The sequence below is a fragment of the Hemiscyllium ocellatum genome, chromosome 4 (assembly GCF_020745735.1).
Source record: "Hemiscyllium ocellatum isolate sHemOce1 chromosome 4, sHemOce1.pat.X.cur, whole genome shotgun sequence".
NCBI classification, from domain to species: Eukaryota; Metazoa; Chordata; class Chondrichthyes; order Orectolobiformes; family Hemiscylliidae; genus Hemiscyllium; species Hemiscyllium ocellatum.
In genome coordinates this window covers 130,379,013-130,406,812 of record NC_083404.1, presented here as the reverse complement: position 1 = coordinate 130,406,812, position 27,800 = coordinate 130,379,013, and the positions used below count along the sequence as shown (strand labels likewise).

The 27,800-nt window shown below is 41.3% G+C and overlaps 1 protein-coding gene across 2 annotated transcripts in view; it reads right to left on the bottom strand.

Annotated features, from left to right (window-relative positions):
* LOC132815105 (tyrosine-protein phosphatase non-receptor type 2-like) overlaps nt 1-27,800 on the bottom strand; it is a 91,512-nt gene that overhangs the window by 23,313 nt on the left and 40,399 nt on the right. For both annotated transcript variants that reach the window (XM_060823871.1, XM_060823872.1), the window contains exons 3-6: nt 26,619-26,719; nt 10,198-10,296; nt 2,546-2,683; nt 751-960 (exon numbers count right to left, since the gene is read on the bottom strand). In XM_060823871.1, the coding sequence (XP_060679854.1) occupies nt 751-960; nt 2,546-2,683; nt 10,198-10,296; nt 26,619-26,719 (548 nt within the window). The remainder of the gene's footprint in view (nt 1-750; nt 961-2,545; nt 2,684-10,197; nt 10,297-26,618; nt 26,720-27,800) is intronic.

The window sequence follows — 27,800 nt, the reverse complement described above, 5'->3', positions numbered from 1 at the left end:
TCTAAGGCTAACATGCAGGTTCGATTGGCAGTTAGGAACGCAAATGCTATGTTAACATTCATTTCAAGAGGACTAAACTACAACAGCAGGGATGTACAGCTGAGGCTGCATAATGGCCTGGTCAGACAGCATTTAAAAGATTGGGAGCAGTTTGGGATCTGTATCTAAGGCAGGATGTGCTGGCCTTGAAGGAGGTCCAGATTACATTAACAACAATGATCATAGGGATGAAGGGCTTGTCAAGATGAAGAGCAGTTGTGGACTTTGGGCCTGTACTCAATGAGTTTAGAAAAATGAGGGGGTATCTCATGGCAACTTCCAGAATACTGAGGGGTCTGAAGTCAATGGATGTGGAGATGTTTCCAGTAGTACAAGACATTAGGACCTGAGAGCACAGCTCTCAATGAAGTGACGACTCTTCAGAATTGAGATGAGGAGGAACTTCTTAGGCTAGAGGATGGTTAATCTGTAAAACTCAGTGCCGCAGAGAGCTGTGAAGACCTATCTTTTAATAACGGGATCAAGAGTTATGGTAAGGAGGCAGGAGAATGGGATTGAGAAAAAAACATCAACCATAATTGAACGGTGGAGCAGATTCTAAGGGCCAAATGGTCTAATTTTGCTCCTTTTCCTTATAGTCTTAAAAGATGATCTGCTGTCTAAACATTAAATCAGCCTTTGGCATTATAATTGGGTTTTCATAAGGGGCAACAGCTTCATGTTTTCACAAGTTGTTACACAATTACTCACCAAAACAAGACAGGTATCTACTAATGCGAAGGTACCAGAACGCCCAATGCCTGCACTACAATGAACGACAGCAGGTCCACAATCACAGCTCAATGAGCCAGATTCCCTCACTTTTAATAGAAAATTAAGAAATGAAGCGGGGGATTCTGGTACTCCAAAATCAGGCCAAGTAGTATAATGGAAGTGCAGGATCTCTCTGGTCTCCCCAGTCTATCAAGGCAAAATAAGAACAAGTAACACAAGTTAAGTTGTTGCTAACACTAGGAAAAGTGTTTTAGAATCGACAGAACATCATTTTCAGACCATACAAAAACTTCTACAAATGGTCAAAAAATTTTAAATGCATGAAATGGACAATGAATCCCAAACCTGAAAAAATTCAGTCGTTTTGGAACCATTATTTAAAATTAAAGCTTTGTTTAAATAAAGGTTTACAAAAGGGGACGGAGGCTACATTTTTCAGGGAAAAAAAGTTAGACTTGCAAGAAACTTCTAGAACTGCATGCCCCAATTCTATGCCTGTTCTTGTGTTTAAATACTTCTTAAACCTCAATATCGTATTTACTTCTGCCATCTCCCCGGCAATCAAATCATCTACTACACACTTTACAAAAACAAACTTTCCTCTCACGTCTTTTAAACTTTCCCCCTATCACCTTAAACCAATGTCACCCTAGAAAAGAGACTAACTGTCCATCTTATTCACGCCTTCCATAATTCTACATACTTCCATCAGATTGCCCTCGCCTCTATCACTTTTGTGAAAACAATCCAAGTTGTCCAACCTCTCAAGGCTAATCTGTTCGAGTCCAAGCAGCATCCTAGTAAATCTCTTCTGCATCCTGTCCAAAGCCACCACATTCTTCTTATAGTGTGGTGATCAGAACTGTGCAGAACACTCCAAACTTGGCCTGATTAAGCTCTATTACAGTTGCAACCCAACTTACTTTTATATATAATGCCCCGACCAATGAAGGCAAGATGCCACGCACCTTCTTTACCACTTTATTCATTCGTGTTGCGACTTTCAGGGAGCTATGGACTTGCACCCTATGATCCCTCTGTATATCAATGCTCCCAATGGTCCAGCCATTTACAGTATACTTCCCTTTGCATTTGACCACCCAGAATGCATCACCTCACACTTGTCTGAATTCAACTCAACTTGCCATTTTTCCACCCAACTTTCTAAAAGATCTAAATCTTGGTGCATCCTTTGATATCCTTCATCATTATCCATTTGTCCAACAATTTGACTCATCTGCAAATTTACTAATTCGACCACATTTTCATCCAAATCATTACGCGTATACAGAACAACCTTGATTATCCGAATGAGACGGGCAGGGAGTATTTCAGAATCAGAGAAATGTACAACACAGAAACAGACCCTTCGATCCAAGCTGAGGGCCTAAGGAATTGCGTTCAGATCTCCAAAGGATGCAGGATCTGAAGCACAGGGTTACACTCAAAGCCATGTAATCATCTGTTTTCTTCTTTCAGGTCAATAAGATGAAAGTTGAAAACCAATGCTTTTATTATCAGTGTTTTTAAACAGCAAGTGGAATGCTCTGAAATCAGCTTCGCCTTCAGCATAACCCATGCAAATATCCAGGAAGGTGCAAGCAGATCAGATGTAAGAAAAGGCTCAGGCTCAGTATGTATGCAGCAGGGTCGAGTCAGGTTAGACAGAGCATAGGTGTGCGCTAGCTGGTTTATATCGAGGTGGAAGAAAACAGGTTCAGGCTATGTTTACAGTCGCATTACAATCAATTTCAGTTAAATGCATCCTTACTGAGATTCTTTGTAATTGCAGTTGTCGAACAGTGTAGTATGATTTCACATCTTCAGACAACAGTTTTAAGCTGAACTGAGTGTCATCAAATGACATTACTTCATCTTCCTTGCTTGGCCAATACTTTTCACATTTTACCTGCAAAGCAAAGGATAATATATACCATTTTGTTTTTCAGGGTAATAAAGAACATACAAACTCACGAAAACAAAACTTGCGATTTGTTATGCGGCACAGAGGCAGTCGCAAAACCGTAATCATTAAGCACCCAGTATTTCAATTGTTAGGAACACATGACCAAGGGTTGACCACTCAGCCTGTTGAACCTACTTCATAGTTTAACATGAACATGTCTCGTCATTTTCTTATGCCCTTCTTCCCAACACTATCCCATATCCTTTTAAACCATTGGTACTTAGAAACCTGTCAATTACGACATTAAACATACTCAAATGACCGAGCTTCCTAGCCCACTGGGTTGGGAGAATTCCAAACATACACAATTCTCTGACAGAATAAATTTCTCATCTCAGTTCTAAGGTTTGACCCTTATTATAAAACTGTAGCCTGTGGTTTAGACTCCCCAACCAGAGTCACAGAGATGTACAGTACAGAAACAGACCCTTCGGTCCAATTCGTCCATGCCAACCAGATATCCCAACCAATCTAGTCCCACTTGTCAGCACCCGACCCATATCCCTCCTAACCCTTCCCATTCATATACCCATCCAGATGCCTTTTTAATGTTGCAATTGTACCAGCCTTCACCGCTTCCTCTGGCAGCTCATTCTACACATGCACCACTCTCTGCGTGAAAACATTGCCCCTTAGGTCTCTTTTATATCTTTCCCCTCTCAACCTAAACCTATGCCCTCTAGTTCTGGACTCCCCCCATCCCAAGGGGAAGACCTTATCTATTTATCCTATCCATGCCCCTTAAGATTTTCTAAACTTCTATAAGGTCACCCCTCAGCCTCTGATACTTCAAGGAAAATAGCCCCAGCATCTTCAACCTCTCCCTATAGCTCAAATCCTCTAACCTTGGTAACATCCTTGTAAATCTTTTCTGAACCCTTTCAAGTTTCACAACATCTTTCCAATAGGAAGGGGTCCAGAATTGCATGCAACATTCCAACAGTGGCCTAACCAATGTCCTGTACAGCCACAATATGACGTCCCAATTCCTGTCCTCAATACTCTGACCAATAAAGGAAAGCATACCAAATGCCTTCTTCATTATCCTATCTACCTGCGACTCCACTCTCAAGGAGCTATGGACCTGCAGTCCAAGGTCTCTTTGTTCAGCAACACTCCCTAGGAACTTACCATTAAGTGTATAAGTCCTGCTAAGATTTACTTTCCCAAAATGCAGCATCTCGCAATTATCTGAATTATACTCCATCTTCCACTTCTCAGCCCATTGGCCCATCTGAACAAGGTCCCATGATAACCTAAGGTGACCTTCTTCGCTGTCCACTACATCTCCAATTTTGGTGTCATCTGCAAACTTACTAACTATACCTCCTATGTTCACATCCAAATCATTTATACAAATGATGAAAAGTAGTGGACTCAGCACCGATCCTTGTGGCACTCCACTGGTCACAGGCCTCCAGTCTGAAAAACAACCTTCCACCACCACAGTCTTCTACCTTTGAGCCAATTCTGTATCCAAATGGCGAGTTCTCCCTGTATTCCATGAGATCTAACCTTGCTCCCCAGTCTCCCATGAGGAATCTTGTCCAATGCCTTACTGAGGTCCATATAGATCACATCTACTGCTCTGCCCTCATCAATCCTCTTTGTTACTTCTTCAAAACACTCAATCAAGTTTGAGAGAAATGATTTCAAACGCACAAAGCCATGTTGGATATCCCTAATCAGTCCTTGCTTTTCCAAACACATGTACATCCTGTCCCTCAGGATTCTCTCCAACAACTTGCCCACCACCGACATCAGGCTCACTGGCCTGTAATTCCCTGGCTCGTCCTTACCACCCTTCTTAAAAAGAATGGCACCACATTAGCCAACCTTCAGTCTTCTGGCACCTCATCTGCGACTGTTGATGATACAAATATCTCAGCAAGGGGCCCAGCAATCACTTCCCTAGCTTCCCACACAGTTCTAGGGTACACCTGATCAGGTCCTGGGGATTTATCCACTTATGCATTTCAAGACATCCAGCACATCTTCCTCTGTAATATGGACATTTGTCACCAGCTATTTCCCTACATTCTATTTCTTCCATGTCCTTTTTCACAGTGAATACTGAATAAAAATACTTGTTTAGTATCGGCCCCTTCTCCTGCGGCTCCACACAAAGGCTGCCTTGTTGATCTTTGAGGGGCCCTATTCTCTCCCTGGTTACCCTTTTGTCCTTAATGTATTTGTAAAAACCCTTTGGTTTCTCCTTAACTCCATTTGCCAGAGCTACCTCATGTCCCCTTTTTGCCCTCCTGAGTTTCCCTCAAGTATACTCCTACTGCCTTCATACTCTAAGGATTCACTTGATCTATCCTGTCGAAACCTGACATTTGCTTCCTTCTTTTTCGTAACCAAACCCTCAATTTCTTTAGTCATCCAGCATTCCCTATACCTACTGGCCTTTCCTTTCACCCAAACAGGAATATATTTTCTCTGGAATCTCGTTATCTCATTTTTGAAGGTTTCCCATTTTCCAGCAGTCTCTTTACCTGCAAACATCTGCCCCCAGTCAGCTTTTCAAAGTTCTTGCCTAATACCGTAAAAATTAGCCTTCCTCCAATTTAGAACTTCAACTTTTAGATCTGGTCTATCCTTTTCCATCACTACTTTAAAACTCAAAGAATTACGGTCTTGGCCCCTAAGTGCTCTCCCCCAATGACACCTTAGTCACTTGCCCTGCCTTATTTCCCAAGAGGAGGTCAAGTTTTGCACCTTCTCTAGAAGGTACATCCACATACTGAATCAGAAAATGGCCTTGGACGCACTTAAATTCCTCTCCATCTTAACCCTTGGGAAGCATCTCATCTGCATTTACCCTGGCTGTCCCTCCACATATTTTGCAGGTTTCACTAAGACTTCCTCTCATTCTACTGAACTCTAGAGAGTAGAAGCTTAGCTTCTCCAATCTCACTTCTTAGGATTATGGGGCATTCTATGATCCAGTGCAGTGAATCTTTGTTGTACTCCTTCAATGGCATTAACAACCCTCTCCAAACTGAGGTGAGCTAAAGGGTGTGCACACATTACTTAAGATGTCATCCAACCAACTGAAGCTTTACCTGTCTCCGCCTGTGTGCAAATCCTCTAGCAGTAATGGCTAACATAGCAACAGCCTAATTGTTTGCTGCATCTGCATGTAAGCTGCCAGGAATTCATTCACAACAATAGGAATTCCATTTGGGAGACCAGGTAGAAAAATTGAGAAGTAGACAAAAATTGAAAAGCAGACAATTGTGTTATGGATCAATTTGTGTGTTCAGTAAAATCTATAGCATAATAACATGTCTAGCAAGATGTCTTACATTCTGAGGCGCAAATCCTCCATATTTAAATTTTAATGCCACTCAAGTGCACTCCAAGGAAAGATGGGAATTTTTTCCACCCACATCCCCACATAATGATCTATCTCTAAGCAATTTTTGAGAAAAATCACATATTTGATTGCACTTTAATATCCTTAAATGAAGTCCTTTTGCAATGGGTTACCTTCATCATACATCTAAAAATAGATTTGTGTTAATAACATGTTAGAATCACTGACGAAAAGTTGACAAATTTACAATTGGCCATTCTTCCACTCGAAGTGAGCCAACACTGGGTCACTAGCTCTGATGGAATCATTTCAGCATCAAGAAGAGAAATGCAAAACGGAGAAAGTGTTGGAGCTGAGTCAAGTGAAATCACATTCATTCAGATGAGCAAGATGCAGTTTAAATGAAACTGCAAATGTTCACTCAGATTGGTGGTCAAAGTTCAAAATTCTTTAATCTAGATGGCTGTGGAAGCTCAGAACTGACTCCAGACCACATGAGGTCTCATGGGAGCAGGTCAAACATGTGGAAGGAAATCCTGCATCCTTGTAGGTTGAACACCATTAAGGGCAGCAAAAAAATAATGCCAATCACTGTGGCTTGCAAGTGCTGCTACTGACCAAGCTTGAGTTCTAAAGGGCGTTGCTGCTAGAATGGGTCTGTGGCAAGTGGTGAAGGAATCAACATGAGAGAAAACCTACTTGAACCTCACTGATCTCCCCGCTGCAAAACGGGGAAAAAGAACAAAATAAAGTACAAAAAGAAAGATTTTATTGTTCTATGTATTTTATGGTGAGATAAACAGCAAAATACAATGAAAATGTCTACACTGTCACCATGATCCAATGTTATTTTGACTCGTTTTAAGAATAAGAAAAATAATACAAAGATACAGTTTAAAGAGAGTCCTATCAGTGCAGTTCCTTATCAACACCACCTGCACCAGACCCAACCAAAACTGAAGTTGCCATTCTTCAGGCGCTATCTTTCACTGTTGTGCCAATTCTCCGCCACCGTTTCATCACCACCTGTGCCAGACCAACCAACGTCACTGTCACAACTCTTGCTTCAGTACCCACCCCAATGTCACTGCGATTCCCTTCCACCAAAATTTCAGCACAGCCAACACCAGACAAAACCAACAATTAAGTCACCGATCCTCAGGTGCCATCTTTCACTGCTGGGCCTACTTCTCTGACATCATATCCTCCAACTTAGCAGCCACCGTTTTAGATACCAGATCCTGCGCTTGTCCCAGAAAAGCAAGGGCGCAATTGCTGTTGCCACGAGATCCCTGCTGGGCCTTAATTACCACACCGTCCTTGGAGAAAAGAAGTTTGTTTACACATTGAGGAACTCCTCTCATGTTTGCCACAATAAACAAGGCTATTCTTTTACACAATTAGTAGGTCAGATCTAAGCTCTGCCATTACGCTACATCCAAATGCAAATTATAGTGAACAATTAAACAAACTCATTGGTGGAGGAGACTCTAAAGATATTTCCACCCTCGATGATAGTGGAACCCAGCACATCAGTGCAAAAGACAAGGCAGAAGAATTTGCAAGATGTGCTCAGTGAATGACCCATCCCAACCTCCTCCACAAGGACCCATTAGGTGCCAATCTCCAGTCAATTCAATTCGTTCCATGCTATAATGAAATACCTAGAAACACTAAATGCTGTAAGAACTATGGCCCTGATAATCTTTCAGCAATAACATTGAAAATGCGTGCTTCAGAACTTGTTGCTCCCCCCAGCCAAACTGCTTCAGTACTGTTTCAACACTAGCATCGACCTGACAATGTGGAAACTTGTCTAGGTACATACTGTGCACAAAAATCAGGACAAATCTAACCCAGCCAATTTCTTTCCCCATCAGTCAACTCTTAGTCATCAGTAAAGTGACGAGAGGTGCAACAATGCTTTCATGCAGCATTTGCTTCAGCATTCTCACTATTTCTTTAAATTCTCTTTGAACCACCAGTGTGCGCACACAGCAGCAATTCCCAGAACAGAAAGTCAACGATGCCAATGGCGTTGGGGCACCAATCGCTTAGTGCAGTCAGTTTTAATGGCTACAGAGTTTTGCTTTTCCCCAACAATAATCTGCTCACAGATGCTCAGTCAGGCCGCACATTTCGCAACCGTAATATCAAGGAGCGAGTCAATAGAAATTGGGGGAAACTCTCAACTGGTTGGGTCATACCTGCTGCAAAAGAATGATTGTTATTGGAGGTCAGTTACTTTGGCTCTCGGTATCACTGTAGGACTTCTTTGGGATTCTGAACTTGGCCTATCTGCCCTCATACGGTCAAAAGTAGAGTGCTTGTGGTGCAGTGTAACATCCTCAATTCTGGGCCAAGTGGCCCAGATTCGAGTCCCACCTGCTCCAGAGGTGTGCCATAACATCTCTGAACAGGCTGATTAAAATATCAAGCTCAAAAGTGGGGATATTTGTTCAGAATTGCACAATGTTCAGCACCATTCCCAACTCAGCTGCAAAAGCAGTCAATATCCAAATGCAGGAAGATCTGGATAATATCCAGATTTAGGCTGACAAATGGCAAGTCATATTCATGCCACAAGGGCCAAGCAATGACCATCATAAAGAGATGAAGAGCTTACGCTCAAAACATGAATTTTCTTCCTCCTCGGATTCTGCCTGGTCGGTTATGTTTTGCCAGCACCACACTCGCAACTCTGATCTCCTGCATCTGCAGTCCTCACTTTCTCCTAACAAGAGAATCTGGTCTTGACATTCAATGGCATTAGCATCACCGAAACCCCCAAATATGAACATCTTGCAAGGTTATGACTGACCAGAAATGGAACTGGGCTAGCTATATAAATACTGCAGCTACAAAAACAGAGGCAAGAAATACACTTCCTGATTCCCTAAAGCCTGTGCACCATCCACAAAAACAATTCGCAAGTGTAATGGAATACCCTCCTGCTTGTTTGGATGAGTGCAGCTCCAACAGCACTCAAGAGGCTTAACACCTTCTAGGAAAAAACAGCATGCTTGTTTGGCACCCTCAAACATTCACTCCCTCCAATGCACAGCAGCAGCATTGTAAACTATCTAAAAATTCACTATGAACTTCCTGATGAAGGGCTTATGCCCGAAACGTCGAATTTCCTGTTCCTTGGATGCTGCCTGACCTGCTGGGCTTTTCCAGCAAAACAGTTTCAGCTCTGATACTCCAGCATCTGCAGCCCTCACTTTCTCCTCCTATGAACTTCACCAAGGTTCCTTAGACAGCACCTTCCAAAACCAACATCTAGAAAGACAATGGCAACAGATACATGGGAACACCACTAACTACAAGCCACTCATCATCCCAACTTGGAAATACATTGCTATTCCTTCAAAACCCTGTAACTCATTCTCTAACATCTTACCTACACTAAATGGACTGCAGTGGTCCAAGAAGGTAGCTCACCAAGTTTGAGTCTGAAATTGATAATTTTCTACATTCTAAAAATCTCAGGGATATGGAATTTGTACAGGAAAATGGAGTTGAAGTAGTTCAGACATTCAATGGTAGAGAGCAGGTTCTAAGGGCTGACTGGGTTACTCCTGCATCTACCTCTGTTCTTATTTATGCACATGGGATGCATCTTTGTGTGTTAAATATATACCCTGCATTGGAAAAAAAATTTTATGGTTTCTTTAGTAAATCTTCAGCATGGCAGCGAGTTTGCAAGCATCAAACACTGGCTTAACCAAAAGATTACCCAAAGAGAAGGCAAGTAACTTATCATGTCGATGTAATGCTCTCAAGCGAACAGAAGATATGCAGCATATTTGTCATTCAGGGACAGCAGTTATAATTCTACTCCGTGCTTCCACCAGATGGCACGCATCATGTGGAATGATGTGGGAGGGTCAGTCTCCAAACACAGGAAATCTTGAATAAAAAATAATGCATCATCACACCATTTCACTTGCACAGATACAAGTGGGGAGGAATGCCAGATGCCCCTCTGTTTGCAGTTTACTGAAATGATCATTTGCATTAAATTTCAGAATGTGGAATTTTTATTTTAAAAAAAAGAGATTCAACTCTAAATTCATGTAGTTAATTTTAAGGTATAAATATTAAACAAACATTAAAGAAATGATTCACTTACTGATCCTTTTTCAATGATGCGATTCAACATCACAACTGCTCTGCTTTTCTGCTCCCATACCATTTGCCAGAAGTGACCACAAGAGTTGGGAAGTGGGCCCTGTTAGAAAATGCATACACAGTCATACAGTAGAATCAGTCTCATTTTAAAATAGCAAAATGCGACTGCTTGGCACAAAGAAAACAGTTTACACCTGTAAATTTGAAATTTCTTCACACTACACAATACATAGGAGCAACATTAGATAAATGGATGATCTGCAACTGATCTCCAAAAGCAAGTTTTTGCCCCATTAATGACAATAACTCAATATTCATCTTAAAATTATTTAATAATTCCAATGAACCAAATACTGTCACGATTCACATTTCAGAGTTGGAGCAGCATGGTGGCACAGTGGTTAGCACAGCTGCCTCACAGCATCAGGGACCTAAGCTCAATTCCAGCCTTGGGTGACTGTCTGTAGGGATCATACAATCATAGAATCCCTACAGCGTGGAAGCAGGCCATTTGGCCCACTGACTCTCCAAAAGGTATCCCACTCAGTCCTATACCCCCCTCACTCCTCCAACCCCTGCATTTCCCATTGCAAAACCACCTACCCTGCACATCCCTGGACACTAGGGGTAACTTAGCATGGCCAATCCACCTAATCTGCACATATTTCGACAGTGGGAAGAAACTGAAGCACCTGGATGAAACTCACGCAGAGACAGAGAGAAGGAGCAAACACCACACACAGAATCACCAAAGGATGGAATCAAACCCACATCCCTGGCATCCCAAAGTTCCCATGGAGTTCCCACATTCTGCCTGTATCTGTGTGGGATTCCTCTGGGTACTTAACTTACCCATGCAGTCTAAAGCTGTGCAGGTTAGGTGGATTGGCCATGCTAATTTGTCCCACAGTGTCCAAGGATTAGCAGGCTCAATGGTTTATCCATGGTAAGTGTGGGAATACAGAGATACGGGTAGGATGATCTTCAGAGGTTTGGTGCAGACCCAATGAGTCAAACAAACAGTCTCTTCCTGCACTACACTGATTCTATGACTATAAAACTACTAGACACATACAATGCTGAATGTTACAGCCTTTCAACTCAGTGCTTGCAGAATGTTGAAGAGCTGCAAATACGACAACAGCTTTAACATGTATTTTGGAATATTAAGTTTATTTTTTACTTTCCCAATTGAACCTATTAGATTCTAATTTTGGATACAATACAGTTACAAAACAAATCAGTACAGCACAGCAACAGGCCCTTCTACTCATCAAGACTGCACTAATTCTAATCCTTATTGAGGCCTGCTACTTAATGTCCATGCAGTTTCTATACTGCTGCTCATCTCCCAATCACTTGACTATCAAGATATGCTTTAATGTTGCTAACATGTCTGCTTCTACCGCCTCCACTGGCAGTGCATCCCAAGCACCACCAATCCCACTGTGTTTCTCTGCACTTCTCCCCTAACCTTGAAGGTGTGCCCTCTTGTAATTGACTTTTCCATCGTAGGGAAACGCCTCCATCACCCTATGTATGCCTCAATTTTGTATACCTCTATCAGATCACCCCTCAGCCTCTGCTTATTCAGTAAAAGCAATCCCAATCTAATTCTTCCTTCTAAATAAAACCCTCCAGATCAGGCAACATCCTGGTAAATGTCTCTGCACGTCCTCCGATGCATCCACCTCCTAGTAGTGGGACGACCAGAACTGCATGCAATATTCCAAATGTGGCATAACTTTAAATTTTGTACAGCTATAACAAATATTTGATGCCCCGACCAATGAAGGCAAGCATGCTGTATGTGCCTTCTTGTCCACCTTATCCACCTGTTGCCACTTTCAGCGATTTAAGGACATATATGCCCTCCGTGTCAATGCTAAGGGTCCTGCCATTTACTGTACGATTTGCACCTGAATATGATCTTCCAAAATGTACCACCTCATGTGTCCAGATTAAACTCGATCTGACGTTTCTCTGCCCAATTCTGCAATCTATCTACACCTTGCTGTATCCTTTGACAATTGCCCTCACTGTCTGCAACCAATTTTGGTGTCATCTGCAAACTTACTAATAAGACCACTACACTTTCCTCCAGATCATTCATTGATCCCTGCTGAACACTGCTAATTAGTAAGCCCTAGTCCGAAAAGCACCCTTCCACTACTCTCCACCTTCCATGATGGAGCTATTTTTGTATCCATCTAGCCAGCTCATCCTAAATCCCAAGAGATTCTACCTTCGGTACCAATTTGCCATGAGATACCTTACCAAACACCTTACTGAAGTCCACATAGACAACATGCCCTGCCCTTCCTTCAAATCATTCTCATCACCTCCTCAAAAACTCCAACAAATTAATGAGACGTGACTTTCCCCACACAAACCCATGCTGCCAATCACTAACAAGTCCATTTGCTTCCAAATATTAATAAATCCTGTCTCTCAATATCATCAACAGATTCCCCACCACTGACATCAGGCTCATCAGCCTGTAATTACCTGATTTATCCCCATTTGCCTTCTTAAAGGAGCATCGTTGGTCATTCAGTCCTTTGGAACTTCACCGGAGGCCAAAAAGCATGCAAGGATAACTTAAGGCCCGAGTAATTCCCTCCCTTGCCTCCCACAGTATCCTGGGAAAGATCCCATCTGGCCCTGGAGACTTGTCTACCGTAACGCATTTCAAGACACTCAACACTTGCTCCTTCATTATGTTAACGTGCCTGAGAGTATTCACTCGCCTTTCCCTAATCTCAACATCTATCATGTCTCTATCTTTGATGAATATTGATGTAAAGTACTCATTAAGGATCTTGCCCATTTCCTCTGGCTTCACACTTAACCTCCTTCATTTATCCTTGAGTGAGCCTTCTTGTTCTTTACCGTCTTGCTCCTCATCAGTATAAATGCCTCTGTATTCTCCTCTATCCTGCTGGCCAAGGGCACTTCAAAGTCTGCTAACGCCCAGTTTAAGCTCTTTCCTACTTTCGCTCTATTCTTTAAGGACTTTATTTTTAGTTGCCTGACAAAAAGATACGCTTCCTTTGTTTTGCCTAAGCTGATCATTTGTCCTGTCGTGCAAGGTTTCGAATCCTGCCATTCTGGTCCTTCATTTTCATACAATAGATAAGGTTTAAACAGGGAAGAGTATTTAAAAAGGACCTCAGAGTTTAGATTAGATTCCCTACAGTGTGGAAACAGGCCCTTCAGGCCAACAAGTCCACAACGACCCTCCAAACCCACCCAGACTCATTCCCCTACATTTAGCCTTGACTAGTACACCGGACACTATGGGCAATTTAGCATGGCCAATTCACCTGAGCTGCACATCTTTTGGAACGTGGGAAGAAACCAGAGCACTCGAAGGAAACCCATGCAGATACAGGGAGCACGCGCAAGCTCCAAACAGACAGCCAGCAGAGGCCAGAATCGAAGCCAGGTCCCTAATGCTGAGGCAGCAGTGCTAACCACTGAGTCACCATGCCCCCCTCTGCACTCTTTTTGATTAACTTTCATTTACACTGACATTTCAAGAACACACTTTCATGGATATTGACATATTCAAGCCAAAAATCAAATAACATTCATGTAGTTTGGGGGTTTAACAACCCAGATGGAAGAATTTACATTTAAATTTAGACCAGATTTGCTCCAGTCCCATGACTCCACAGGTCACAAAATAAATGTAACTGTTTTTCTGATTCCAGGTAAATGATATTTCTCAATATTAAACTTCAAAAACAAAGCTTATCAATGAAGTTTCTTCAGTAAACAGAAATAAAATGATTGAATTGTTATCAACAAAATTTATGCCATGATGATGCAAAGCTAGCAAACACTTGTTAAAGCAAAAATATAAATGCTTGATATAAAATACAATTTTTTTAAAACTTCAGATATGGAATGTTTCAGTCACTGGCTGGGCCAGCATTTATTACCCAGTCCTAGCTGTCCTCGGGAAGGTAAGCAGCCTTCATGAACCACTGCAGAACATGTGCAGCAGGTAGACCCATTTGGGAGGTAATTCTAACAATTTGACACACTACTGCTATTGAGCAATGGCGTTGGAAGGAGTGGATATGGTGCCAATCAAGCAAGCTTTGTCCTGGATGGTGGTGAGCTCCTTGACTGTTGGAGCTGCACTCAACCAGGCAATTGGGGATTATCACACTCCTGATTTTTGCACTGTAAATTGGGGACAGGCATTGGCAAGTCAGGTGGCAACATAATTACATTAATATATTTTTTAAAATGCACTTTCATGCACACACATACCTGGTAACAAAAAAAAACTCTGCAAAGATTAATCAACAACATACTCTAGCCAATATGTCTTAACTTTTGAAGTCAGAAAACCAAGTATCACGTAGGAACGTTCAAATCACTGTTGATCTGATATCCTGGTACACAAAGACATGTTAGAAAACAAGATGTTTCTGGAACTTTGACAAATGTAGCTTGCTCAGGAAACACATGATCTTCAGGAGAATAATGCAGGTTCAGCTCGGACAAGGGCTCCAGTATCACAGGGAAGCCTTACCAAGAAGTTTTTCAGAAACAGGAATGCTAGTTTGGGAAGTATCCTTTCACAGGTTGGCCAACTGAAAAATCCAAGCAATCTCCAAATGGAAACTAAAAGCTGACAGTCAAAAACAGGTGGGGCACTTAGTAAACAAGCAGTTAGCACAAAACATGCGACTTTCAACAAATGCAATGCAAAAAAAAGTTGCAATGTTCATTCATTGAGCCCTTAAAAAAACCTCAAGCCACCATTGCTCGAACGCAGGTTTGAAAACATTATTAAATTAAGCCTCTAACTTTATTGCTTTTTTTAAAAAAAACAAATTAATACTCAAAGCCCCACTTCTTCCCTGTCTATGTTATTTCTCCACTGCAGCATTTCTGCCTTTCTCCAATCTTTCAACAACACAGACAAAAGTGCTGCACTGTTCTGAGGAGTGATAAATGATAGGTGCTGCACTTTAGAATAGGCAAATCAGGGCATGACTTATACAATTAATAGTAAGGTCCTGGGAAGGTTGCTGAAGAAAGAGGCCTTGGAGTGTAGATTCAGAGGTCCTTGAAAGTGAAGTCTCAGGTAGACAGGATAGTGAAGGCGGTGTTCGGTATGCTTGCCCTTATTAGTCAGTTCATTGAGTACAGGCGTTGGGATGTCATGTTGTGGCTGTATAGGACATTGGTTGGGCTACTTTTGGAATACTGCGTTTTGGTCTCCCTGCTCTTGGAAGGATGTTGTGAAACTTGAAAGGGTTCAAAGATTTAAAGGATGCTGCCAGGGTTGGAGGATTTGAGCTATAGGGAGAGGGGCTGACTAGGGGGAGCCTCAGAGGTTGAAGGGTGAATTTATAGGAGGTTTATAACATCATGAGGAGTATTGATAGAGTGAATATCCAAGATCTTTTCCCCGGGATGGGGAAGTCCAAACTATAGGTTTAAGATGAGAGGGGAAAGATTTAGAAGGGATCTAAGGATCAACTTTTCCATGCACAGGGTGGTGTGTGCACGGAATGAGCTGATACAAGAAGGTGAAGACTGGTACAAACAACATTTAAAAGGCACCTTGATGGATTGAGATGAATACGGGCCAAGCGCTGGCAAATGGGACTAGATTAATTTAGGACATCTGGTTGGTACGGACAAGCTGAATCGAAGGGTCTGTTTTCATGCTGTACAGCTCTATGACTGTTTTGTTGGGTATACGAAACAGGTATCATCTGCAAGTACCATCCAGATTTCTATCCCCACTTCTGACTTGCAACTAAGCTGTTGTTCCTCTACTGTTGCAGGGTCAGAATAATGGAATCCTCTACCAAATTGCAATGTCAATGGGACCTACACCACAGTCACAGATGGCTCAGGATAATAGCTCACCACCATCGCTCCAGGACAACCAAGGATAGGCAACAGATGCTGGTCTTGCCAGTAATGCCCACATCCCATGAAAGCATTAACAAAATATCCACTGCTGCTCATCACATCAAGTGTCATGTGCTTTCAGCTTATGGTTATCAACCTCAACAGCTAGTCAATCTGTACTAAGTTGAGCGTGTGGTGCCAGATAGGCACAGCATCCGAGGAGCAGAAGAATGAACGTTTCAGGCCTAGGCCTTTCGGCTTTTCTCCTGCCCTCGGATGGTGCCTGACCTGCTGTGCTTTTCCAGTACCATGCTCTCGACCCTAATCTCCAGCATCTGCAATCCTCACTTTCTAGTCATTATGTAGGGGCATAGATCGGATAAATAGACAAAGTCTTTTCCCTGGGGTGGAGTCCAGAACTAGATGGCATACGTTTAGGGTGAGAGGGGAAAGATATAAGAGACACCCAAGGGGCAACTTTTTCACACAGAGGGTGGTACGTGTATGGAATGAGCTGCCAGAGGAAGTGGCAGAGGCTGGTATAATTGCAACACTCAAAAGGCATCTGGATGGGTATATGAATAGGAAGGGTTTGGAGGGGTATGGGCAGAATGCTGGCAGGAGAGATTTGATTGGGTGGGGATATCTGGTCAGTATGGACGAGTTGGACCAAAGGATCTGTTTCCGTGCTGTATATCTCTATGACTGTGCGCTAAATCAGGCAAACCCAGTTTTACAACTTAGACACAGTCCACAATCTTTTCCTGCACAGCTTAAAGAAAGGTTCACAAGCACAGGCAAGACCTCATTCCCTATGATGTACCCTAAGGGGGTAAAGAATTGCCTCTTATCAAAATGCATACATGACAAATAATAGATTACTATGATAAACTCCTGCTTTATCAAACCAACCAACGAACACAGTAAATTACCAGGGGCCCGAATATTTATAGAGAGATCTGATTTTTGAAATGAGGGAGAGAAGCTTTCAAATGTGATTTTCTCCTCCAGACTGCCTGCTTTAGTGTCAACTAGATGAATGATCTTGGATACAAAGTAAGGCAGGCTCCAGAAAGACGGCACAGTGGAACAACTAAGTTCAGAGAGAGGGGTTGGAGCAATTGATTTATAGGGCAAGCGTATAGTGCCCAGGTTCCTCCTTGCTTGGTGCACAACCAGCGCTGCAAAGCTATTTACTTTATTGAATTAGTCCTTCTTGCCTCGACTGTCCTGCCAGTTTTCAAAAGCCTGAAAACAAACCAGCCAATACAGATCTAAAATAGAAACAATGCCAAAATGAAAGAAGTTAACCTCATGAAAAGTTCTTAACAACTTACTCACCAAGTGCAAGTGCAAGACTGAGAAAAAGCAGAAATGAGGAAGCTTGGGGATTGGGCCCCTGCTTGGAAAATGTTATTACTCTCATCCACCCCAAAATCATGCAGTTCTGGAGGTTAAATTACCCAGCAAGCATCAAAACAAAAGACAGCCATTTATGTACCACCTACCATAACGTTAAAAGCTAACATTTAAGCAGTTAATCAATGAATGCTCCACTTCATAGCTCTGGAATAACAGTTACTTTGCTTCAAAGAGTGAGAAATAGTGCACAGAAAACCTGGAGACTGAAAACTTCGCAAATTTACTGAAGATGACCACTGAATAATCTTTGGCTTGGTGTGAATTCACTTGAAAATGTCTCCCCCCTTGAATTTGGAAAAAGCCATAATTGAACGAGTTGAAAACTATTTTGTTCTGGTGATTAATACAAGTTATTTCTGACACCTGGGTTTATTCAACATTTGTAAATCAACCCACCAATCCAAGTGACTCATTCAGTTTTGAAATGTGATATGCACAAGGCAATAATCAAGCAATCCACACAAAGGCAAAAATAGTTCTAGCAAACATTAAATCAGTCATGTCGTGATCATAAACTGGATATCTAATTTAACTCAATGAATATTTAAAAATATTAAGCTGACGACTAAAAGTAAGATGGATCTCCAATCAAATCCGTATTACAATAAACCACTCTTTCAAGTTCATATTTTCCTCCACTTGGAAGAAAATACCGGTCAACAAAGCTTTAAAATGTCATTAGACAAGTTACATGCACGCCTTTTGATTTTACAGTCAAGAAAATGAAGTTTGGAAATATGAAAGAAGATTGCAAGTTTTTTTTAAAAAAGATAGATAAAAAAGGTTAGAAAGAGGCAAGAGTAGACATTGGATCCCTTGAAATTGAGATTGGAGAAGGAACAATGAGGAACGAAGATATGGCAAAGGAACTGAATAGTCTTTCCATCAGTCTTCATGGAAGAAGAGTTCAGCAGCGCACCGGAACGTCAAGGAAATCAGAGGAAGAGTTGAATATAATAGCCATGACTAAGGAGAAAGTGACCAAGGACAAAGTACTGTGGAAGTTGAAAGGTCTGAAGGTGGATAAGTCACCTGAACTAGATGGACTCCACTCCAAAGTTCTAAGGAGATAGTTCGGGAGATTGTAGAGGCATTGGTGGTGACTTTAAAAGAATCACTGGAGCCTGGGAGGGTCCCAGAGAACTGGAAAATGGTTAATTAACACCCCTATTTCTGAAGGCAGAAGACAGGAAACTACATGCCAGTTAGCCTGACTTCAGTTATTGGTAAGATTTTAGATTTATTGAGGATGAGATTTCAGAGTACTTGGAAGTGCATGATAAAACAGGGCTCAGTCAACACTGGTTCATCAAAGGGAGGTCCATGTTTGTTGGAACTCTGAGGATGCAATGTTATCATTCATTTCAAGAGGGCGACGCAATAATTGCTGAGGTGGTACAAGGCTCAAGTCCAAACCAAATTTGGAATATTAAGAACAATTTGGGCCCTAGATTCAAGAAAGATTTATTTCCTTTGGACAGGATCCAGGAGAGATTCTTAAGAATGACCATGGGGTTGAAGGGCTTATCCCATGAGGAGCGGTTTATGACTCTGGGTCTGGACTCTGAAGTTTAGATGGATGAGGGGAAATCTCATTGAAGTTTATAGAATACGGAGAAGCCTGGATAGAGTGGATATGGAGATGTTTCCATAGAGAGACTAGGACCCAAGGGATGACTCTTTAGAACTCAGAAGAAGAGGAATTTCTTCAGTCAGAGGGTGATTAATGTGGATCTCATGGCTGCAAAAGGTTGTGGAAACCAAGTCATCCAGCATCTTTAAGACAGAAATTCTCGATTACAAAAAGCATCAGAATGGGGTTAACTAATGAACGTCAACTCAATGGCAGTGCAGACTCCATGGGCTAAATGGCCTAACCTTGCTTCTTGACCTTATAGTACCAGGCAACTTCAAAAATACTTGAAGTCTTATGTTAAGTAAAAATAAACATTTTTCCCCCCCGCCGAGACTTTTCCTGCTTTGTCTCTATGCAGAGCTATCATTACCTATGTTAAAATTCTCGAAGTTTACACTCAGCTTCGTGTTGCAAAAAGCTGTGGGGTTGATATCTGGGGTAAGCACATTAAAGTGTGTACCATTCTATTTCTGAGATCTCTATTTATGTACTTATTTCACCATAAAGGAAACCAATAAATCTCCGATAGGGAAGAAAGGTAACATCCTAAGTTACATTATATTATTTCCCCTCTTCAAAAATGCAGCCTGACCTACTAAGTTTTACTGAATATCTATGGAGAGAGAAACATAAACATTTCAAATATAAAGATCTTTCAATCAAATCTGTTAAGTTTTCCTGCACTGTTTTTATTTCAAATTTCCAGCACCTATATTAATTCACTTTTCTATCAAAGCTTATGCTTTATTGCACAGAAAAGGACCAAATTTAATTTGTTCAGCAGCTCTAACCTTCAAAACTACCAGGAGCCTGCAATGTCCTCACAGTTTGCATTTAAGCTTCTCTTTCTGCCAAACAGCAAGCTTATTCAGGTTCAAAACAAACCATCCCAACTGACAAAGCAACTGCACAGGTTCACAGGATTCATAATTACACCGTACCTTTAAAATGAAAAAGGGAAAAGTAAAAATGAAAAATGTTAAACTGCTTAAAATTAGTTGATATGATAAATGCTGAGAAATAACAAAATTATAAAATACTGTAAATCTTTACTTTAAGACCTTAGTTCCAACAAAACTACAATTTTATTTGACGACAATTATTCCACACCTTGATGAGTTCTGTTTTGTGATTCAACTTCCCTGTGGAAAATAAAACTGAAAAAAAGGAATAAATCAACTACCAAAACTAAGGTCAAAAAGCAAGTGATACCCCAGGTTACAGTCCAACAGGTTTATTTGAAATTGCAAGCTTTTGAAGCTCAGCTCCTTCCTCAGGTGTGATATGATAGAAACTAAATATAACAATGCAAAGTTAGGTGAATTGGCTATGCTAAATTTCAGTGTTCAGGGATGTGTGGGTTAGGTGCATTAGTTCAGAGTAAATGTACAGTAATAGGGTAGGGGAATGGGTTTGGGTGGGTTACTCTTCAGAGGGTCGGTGTGGACTTGAGCCAAAAAAGGATTAATCTCACTGCTTCATATTGGTATTTACGTTATTTTATAATTTGATGCAATTGTTCCAGACTCGTGTGTGTCATAACTTCACCCATACAGTGGTATTTATTTTCAGTGATGGCAGGTCCATAACATCATAAGGTTACTCTAGAGCCTTCATGCCCTTGCACAATGTTCTGGATATTTTGTAATCAATCTGTTCAGAAATACCTCTGAAACAGGTGGGACTTGAACCTGAGCCTCCTGACTCAGAGATAAATAGAACCACTGTGCTCCAAGAGCCTTTTACACAATGATCTGCGCAGAGTTGAGTAAAAAGCTGTTTATTAGCTGGAACTGCACTGAATAGGGAAAGGGTAAATACATTTGCAATTTCTTAATCAAATGAGCAGTGACACAAAGCTAAGGCCTTCCAATTTACATTACTTTTAATCCTTGACGTCCAAATAAACTTAAGTGACTTAACTTGATACCAACTGTAAAATACAAGCTTGAGGGGCACTGGAAGTAGCACAGATTCAGTTTATGATGGATTAATTAATCTCAGCAAAGGCAAAATTTGGGACTATGGTTGGTATCAGCATTCTGAGCCAGAATTTGGGATAACTAAATGAATGAGGTTTTACCCTGTATAAATTTACAGTGATGACTACTGGAAGTGTCTGTGTGTCCATGTGTACAAATAATGTGAACAGCATCTGTTGAAATTGTAATGCCCTAAATTAACTAACTCCTTGTAGGCATTTCTTGTTATGTTTTGTTGAAGAATAAACATCAGCACAAGGCTTTAGAAATTGTGGTGCATGTTAAAAATAGGTCAGCCAGTCTTCAGTAGAGAAGATCAAATCACAATTGCTTTTTAGATAAGAAAAGGACTCCTTCAGCTCATGACTCCCATTGTTCAGTTCAGTGGAATTGTCTACTTTGAGTTGAAATTATCTGGCAGAGATATTCCAAACCAATTGTCTTCATTTTGATATCTAACAGACAGCATATTTGAATGTTCAATTAGGTGCTAAGTTGGAGTGAAGTTTTCATATTTGCATCAGTAAAGTGAACAAACATCTAGAAAGATACACAATAAAATGCTTTCTTCCCATTTCTTTACAGCAGATTGTTTCATTTTTTGATGATACTACATGCAATTCATATAAATTCACTTGACTCAGCTAATTTCTAAACAAAAGAAAAGTCACTTCCATCAGAGTCAATGACAGCATGGATGGTCTGTTGCTGTAGGCATGGTGGCACATTGCACTGCAGTACCAAGTACTTGCCAATGCTGAAACCGGTGACTATACAAGTGGAATGTGGGTAGCTCCAAATAAATTCCCAGACTACATAATCACAAATACTGCCTTGACTACATTCTCAGCAATTCTAAATGCTGACATAGTAACCAATGGGCCTTCCTGTTAAAAAAGATTGCAAAAGCTGTTTTAACCATTTTAATACCTTGCCCTCAATAGTCAAAAATAGTTTTACAGCCAGAAATATCAAGTTACAATGAGGAACAAAAAGAGATGGTAGATGAATTAAATATATAATTTGATTTTGACTTTACAAAAGAAGGTCACAAATAACATCTCATAGAACAGAGAGAGAACATAGAAAAGTACAGCACAGAACAGGTCCTTTGGCCCATGATGTTGTGCCGAGGTTTAATCCTAATGTAAAATATAGTAACTTAACCTACACACCCCTCAGCTCACTGTTATCCATGTGCATTTCCAGCAGTCACTTAAATGCCCCTAATGACTCTGCTTCCACCACAGTTGGCAACACATTCCATGCATTCACAACTCTGCGTAAAGAACCTACCTCTGATGTCTCCTTTATACCTTCCTCCTAATATTTTCAAACTATGGCTTCTCATACCAGTCAATTCTGCCCTGGGGAAAAGTCTCTGGCTATTGACTCGATCTATTCCACTCATTATTTTGTACACCTCGATCAGGTCTCTTCTCTTCCTCCTTCACTCCAGAGAGAAAAGTCCAAGCTTATTCAATCACTCTTCATAAGGCAAGCTCTCCAGTCCAGACAGCATCCTGGTAAACCTTCTTTGTACCCTCTCCAAAGCCTCTGTATCTTTCCTACAGTAGGGCAACCAGAACTGGACACAATATTCCAAGTGTGGTCTCACCAGGGGCTTGTGGAGCTACAGCAAAACCTCTCGGCTCTTAAACTCGATGTCCCCGTTAATGAAAGCCAAAACACCATATGCTTTCTTACCAACCCTTTCCACTTGGGTGGTAACTTTGAGGGATCTATGTACTTGAACACCCAGATCCCGCTGTTCCTCCACACTGCCAAGAATCCTTCTTTAATCCTTCAGCATTCGAGTTCAACCTTCCAAAATGCATCACTTCGCATTTTATCCAGGTTGAACTCCATCTGCCATTTCTCAGCCCAGCTCTGCATCCTGTCTATATCACGCTGCAGCCTGCAATAGCCCTCGATACTATCGACGACACCTCCAACCTTTGTGTCATCGGCAAATTTACTGACCTACCTCTCAACCTCCTCATCCACGTCATTTATAAAAACTACAAAGAGCAGAGGCCCAAGAACAGAGCCGTCCGGGAGCCCACTCGACACTGACCTCCAGGCAGAATACTTTCCCTCTACAACCACTCTCTGCCTTCTGTCAGCCAGCCAATTCTGAATCCAGATGGCCAAATCTCCCTGTATCCCATACTTCCTGACTTTATGAATGAGCCTACCATGGGGAACCTTATCAAATGCCTTACTGAAATCCATACACACCACACCCACTGCTCAACCGTCGACCTGTCTTGACACTTCCTCAAAGAACTCAATGAGATTTGTGAGGCATGACCTGCCCCTCACAAAGCCATGCCTTTAATCACACTATGCTTTGCCAAATAGTCATAAATCCTATCTCTCAGAATTCTTTCCAAAAACTTTGCTGACCACAGACATAAGACTGACTGATCTGTAATTGCCAGGGATTTCCCTATTACCTTTGTTGAAAAGAGGAACAACATTCGTCTCTTTCAAACCCTCCGGTACAACTCCAGTGGAGAGTGAGGAGGCAAATACCCTCGCCAGTGGCTTAGCAAACCTCCTTTCTCACTTCCTGGAACAGCCTAGGATAAATCTCGTCTGACCCTGGGGACTTACCAATCTTAATGTCTTCCAAACTTTCTAGCACATCAACTTCATCAATCTTGATCTGGTCAAGACTGCATCCCCGCTTCTAAGTTTTTGTTTACAAGTTCCCTTTCCTTGGTGAAAACTGAAGCAAAAAGCTCATTTAGGGCTTCACCTATCTACTCAGGCTCCATGCACAAGTTTCCTCCGCTATCCCTGACCGGCCCTACCATCTCCCTGAGCACTCTCTTATTTCTCACGTATGAGTAAAATGCCTTTGAGTACTCCCTAATCCTTCTTGCCAAGTCTTTTTCGTGTCCCCTCCTGATTCTCCTCAGTCCATTTCTGAGCTCCTTTCTAGGAAGCCCATAACCCTCTACAGCTGTGCTAGATCCTTGCTTTCTCCACCTTACAGAATCTATCTTCTTCCTTTTGACAAGAAGTTCCTCTGTTCTTGTCATCCAAGGCTCCTTAATCTTGCCCTTCTTGCCTGTCTCAGAGGAACAAATTTGTGCATCACTCTCAACAACTGCTCCTTAAATAGTTTCCACGTCTGCTGTGCCCTTTCTGTAGAACAATTGCTCCCAGTCTGTACTTCCTAATTCCTGTCTGATAGCATCATAATTTCCTTTTCCCTAATTAAATATCTTCCCTTGGTAACTGCTCCCTTCCCTTTCCAAAGCTATGTTAAATGTGAGGCAGTTGTGATCACTTTCACCAAAGTGCTCTCCCACCGTGAGGTCAGATACCTGTCCTGACTCATTGCTGAGCACCAAATCCAAAATGGCCTCTCCCCTTGTCTCAAAGATATTGTGGAAAAAAGGGTCTAGTGAGAAGAGGGAACTGAAGAAAATCAGAATTAGGGAAATAGTAGTGGGGAAATTGATGGAATTAAAGATCAATAAATCTCCAGGGCCCAAATTTCAACAGACTGGAGAGACTCTAGAAATAGGAAATGCATTGGTGGACATCTTTCAGAGCGCCGGTTACCAAGCAAGTTTACTTGATAGCACTGTTGATGATGCCTTCCATCACTTGACTGATGAGCAAGTAGAGACTTACATGTAATAACTGGTTGTTTTAGATTTGATCTGCAATACTAATGTCAGAATGTTTTTGGGCCCATAGCTTTTGCAGTAGCCATCTCCTGATAACACATAGCATGAATCAAATTGATTGAAGACTGGCATCTACTACAGCAGGAACCTCTCGAGCAGGCCAAGATGTATCATCCCCATGACACTTCTAGTTGAGGACTGCAAATGCTTTAGCCTCCTCTTTTGCACTGATATGCTGTGCTGTGCCATCAATGAGGATGGGATATTTGTGGAGCCTCCTACTTCAGTGACTTATTTAATTGTCCACCACCATTTAAGACTAGATGACGTAGGACTACAGAGCATAGATCTCATCTGTTCATTGTGAAATTGCTAAGCTCTCTTACTTGCTGGATATGCTGTTAGCATGCAAGTGGTCCTGTGCCACAGCTAAACAAAGTTGAGACCTAATTTTTAGATACTCCTGGTGTTGCTCTAGGCTAGCGTTTTATTCCAGATTACTTCTACCATGGTGAGATTCAAATCCCAGAATCTAGGTGATGGCAGTGGTACTTTCACTAGACTATTAATCTAGAGAAAATACTCCGGGTATTTGCAACCCACTACTGCAGATGGTGGAATTTGAATTCAATAAAAATCTGGAGTCAAGAGTCATGATGATCATGCAACCCTTGGTGAACCAGAGTGCTGACTGTTGGTATAAACCAATGTCCTTTAGAGAAGGTAACTGCCATCTTTTCCTGGTCTGCCAGACACGTGACTTCAGACTTTCAGCAATGTGGTTGACTCTTGACTGCCCTCTGGGCAATTACGGATGGAAAATAAATGCTGGCCTGGTCAGCAATGTCCACATCCCATGAATAAGGAGGAAAGAATTACTGCAGAAAGCTGTTCAACGACAATCGAATCAAAGTTTTGAGGATCAAGATCAGTAAACTGAAAATTCAGTATCTAGGAGAACATGTCTATTCAAGTGAGGTTAAAAAGGTTCTAGCTGCTTTTGACAGTGATGTCAACACTGCTCCAATCCTTCAATTTATTCAACTGCTGTATGACTACCTGGAAAGTAGATTTTCAGAAGGGGAATAATAAGAGTGGTATTTGTTTGATCAGGCTGCAATCGCCAAGACAATCGATTATGAAATTGGAAAAAAGGTGTTGAGCGACTGTTGAAATATTCCTCTTTTACCAATCTATAATGAAATATGTGAACAACACTGATTTCAAATTTATGGTAGTGGAAAAAGTCAAGACACACTCTATTCAGATATTCAGTCATTTGGTGCACTGTGCCCTCAAAAATGACCGGATTTCATGCATTGTGAATTCCTCTGGACATTTGTGCAATATTTCAAGCATTAAGTGCTGACAGAGTGCGAATTTAACCTCACAAACTTGATTAAATGTAAATAGATTAGAGATAGACAACCTGGACAAATTGATGTAAACTTAAGTTTCACATTTCAAGACGACAAGAAAAATAGCCTGGATGCAGGCTATTTAATAAATTACTAGTGTCCAACATATAATGTAAACTGCATCACTGCTAAAGGGGTCCTCAGACTACAGAGCCAAGCAATTTTGTTTATTTTAGCAAGTAGACTACCTGTAGCTGGAAAAAATAATCGCAGACTTTTAGTATTTTATACACAAACTCCAAAAAAATTACAACATCACAAATTGCAATTGTGCCGATGGATGCAATGTGTCACTCAAACTACCAGGTTCTGCACAACCCCAGAAAAATTAGAGGGTGCACCATTCAGGACGATTTAAAATGGAATACAGTTGTATTTTTAATCATACTCTGCAATAATCACGCTTCATGTGGTTCACTCAATCTACCTACCTGGGTTAAAATGTAGTTTCTCTGAGCTTCTTCCATAACAATTAGGCTTGCGTTGATATAATCATTGTCTGCTTTCTGAAGCTTCACACGGCTATGGTCAACTACAACGTAAAAACAAAAGAATATAATGCTTCAATCGAGGAGTTATATACATGCATGTAGATAAATACAATGTGGAAAAAACTGAACGAAAACATAAATAGGATGGTGGATCTGGATTTGAAACATGATCAATTGAATTGACAGCAGAAGACTGAAATTCAAATGAGATTAAAGGGCTTATGCCCAAAACGTCGAGTCTCCTGTTGCTTGGATGCTGCCTGACCTGCTGCGCTTTTCCAGCAACACATTTTCAGCGCTGAAATTCAAATGAGTCAAGATTTAAAAGTCACCACATACCACATAGGGTACTTATTTATCTTAGTTCTGATCCCAAAGCTGACTGGCCGAAATGGAAAAATCCTCCTATCTCATCTTGATTCAACAAGAATGAAGCTTAGGAAATCAAAACACAACTTCAATTATGAAATACAAAGGGTAGATTCGCTTCCCAACAAAACCCGAGCAGGTAGTTGCAGTATCATAACAATGGTACCAGTTCCACCTTACAGTCTCAGTAGAACAGACCTTCTTAGCATTCTATCACTGTCCTACAGGTTTATATAAAAAAAAAGGACCCTAGAGAATTCCAGTCTTGGTCAAACACTGCGCAGCCTCTAAGCAGCAGCAGCAGCAGACCAGGCTGATGAGTGGCAATTGGGGAACAGCACCCTTACCCCTGCAAGACCCACATCATCCCTAACTCCGATTTGTCCAGACCGCCAGCAGATACAGTACTAGGCAAATTATGCAAGCAGCATATTCACAGTTTTGTTCTAGATTGGCAAACAGCATGCGATGCAGACCGTAAGATTTTGATTTGCAGATTAAGTGGGAAACAGGGAATATTCTCTACTAACAACAGACCCATGGAAAGATTGCAATGGCCACAATGAGAATAGAACTACAAGTCATTTCCCATTGTGTTTTGGAAACTAAAGACATCACCCATCCAGCAAAATATATGATTGCCTTCTAAGTTTAAACTTCTTCAAGCATTTCTATACATTTCTCAAAATATTTCACATTCACAAAAAGATTAGCTTTTCAAAAGAAGAAAGGGACCTATGTTAAAATTGTCAT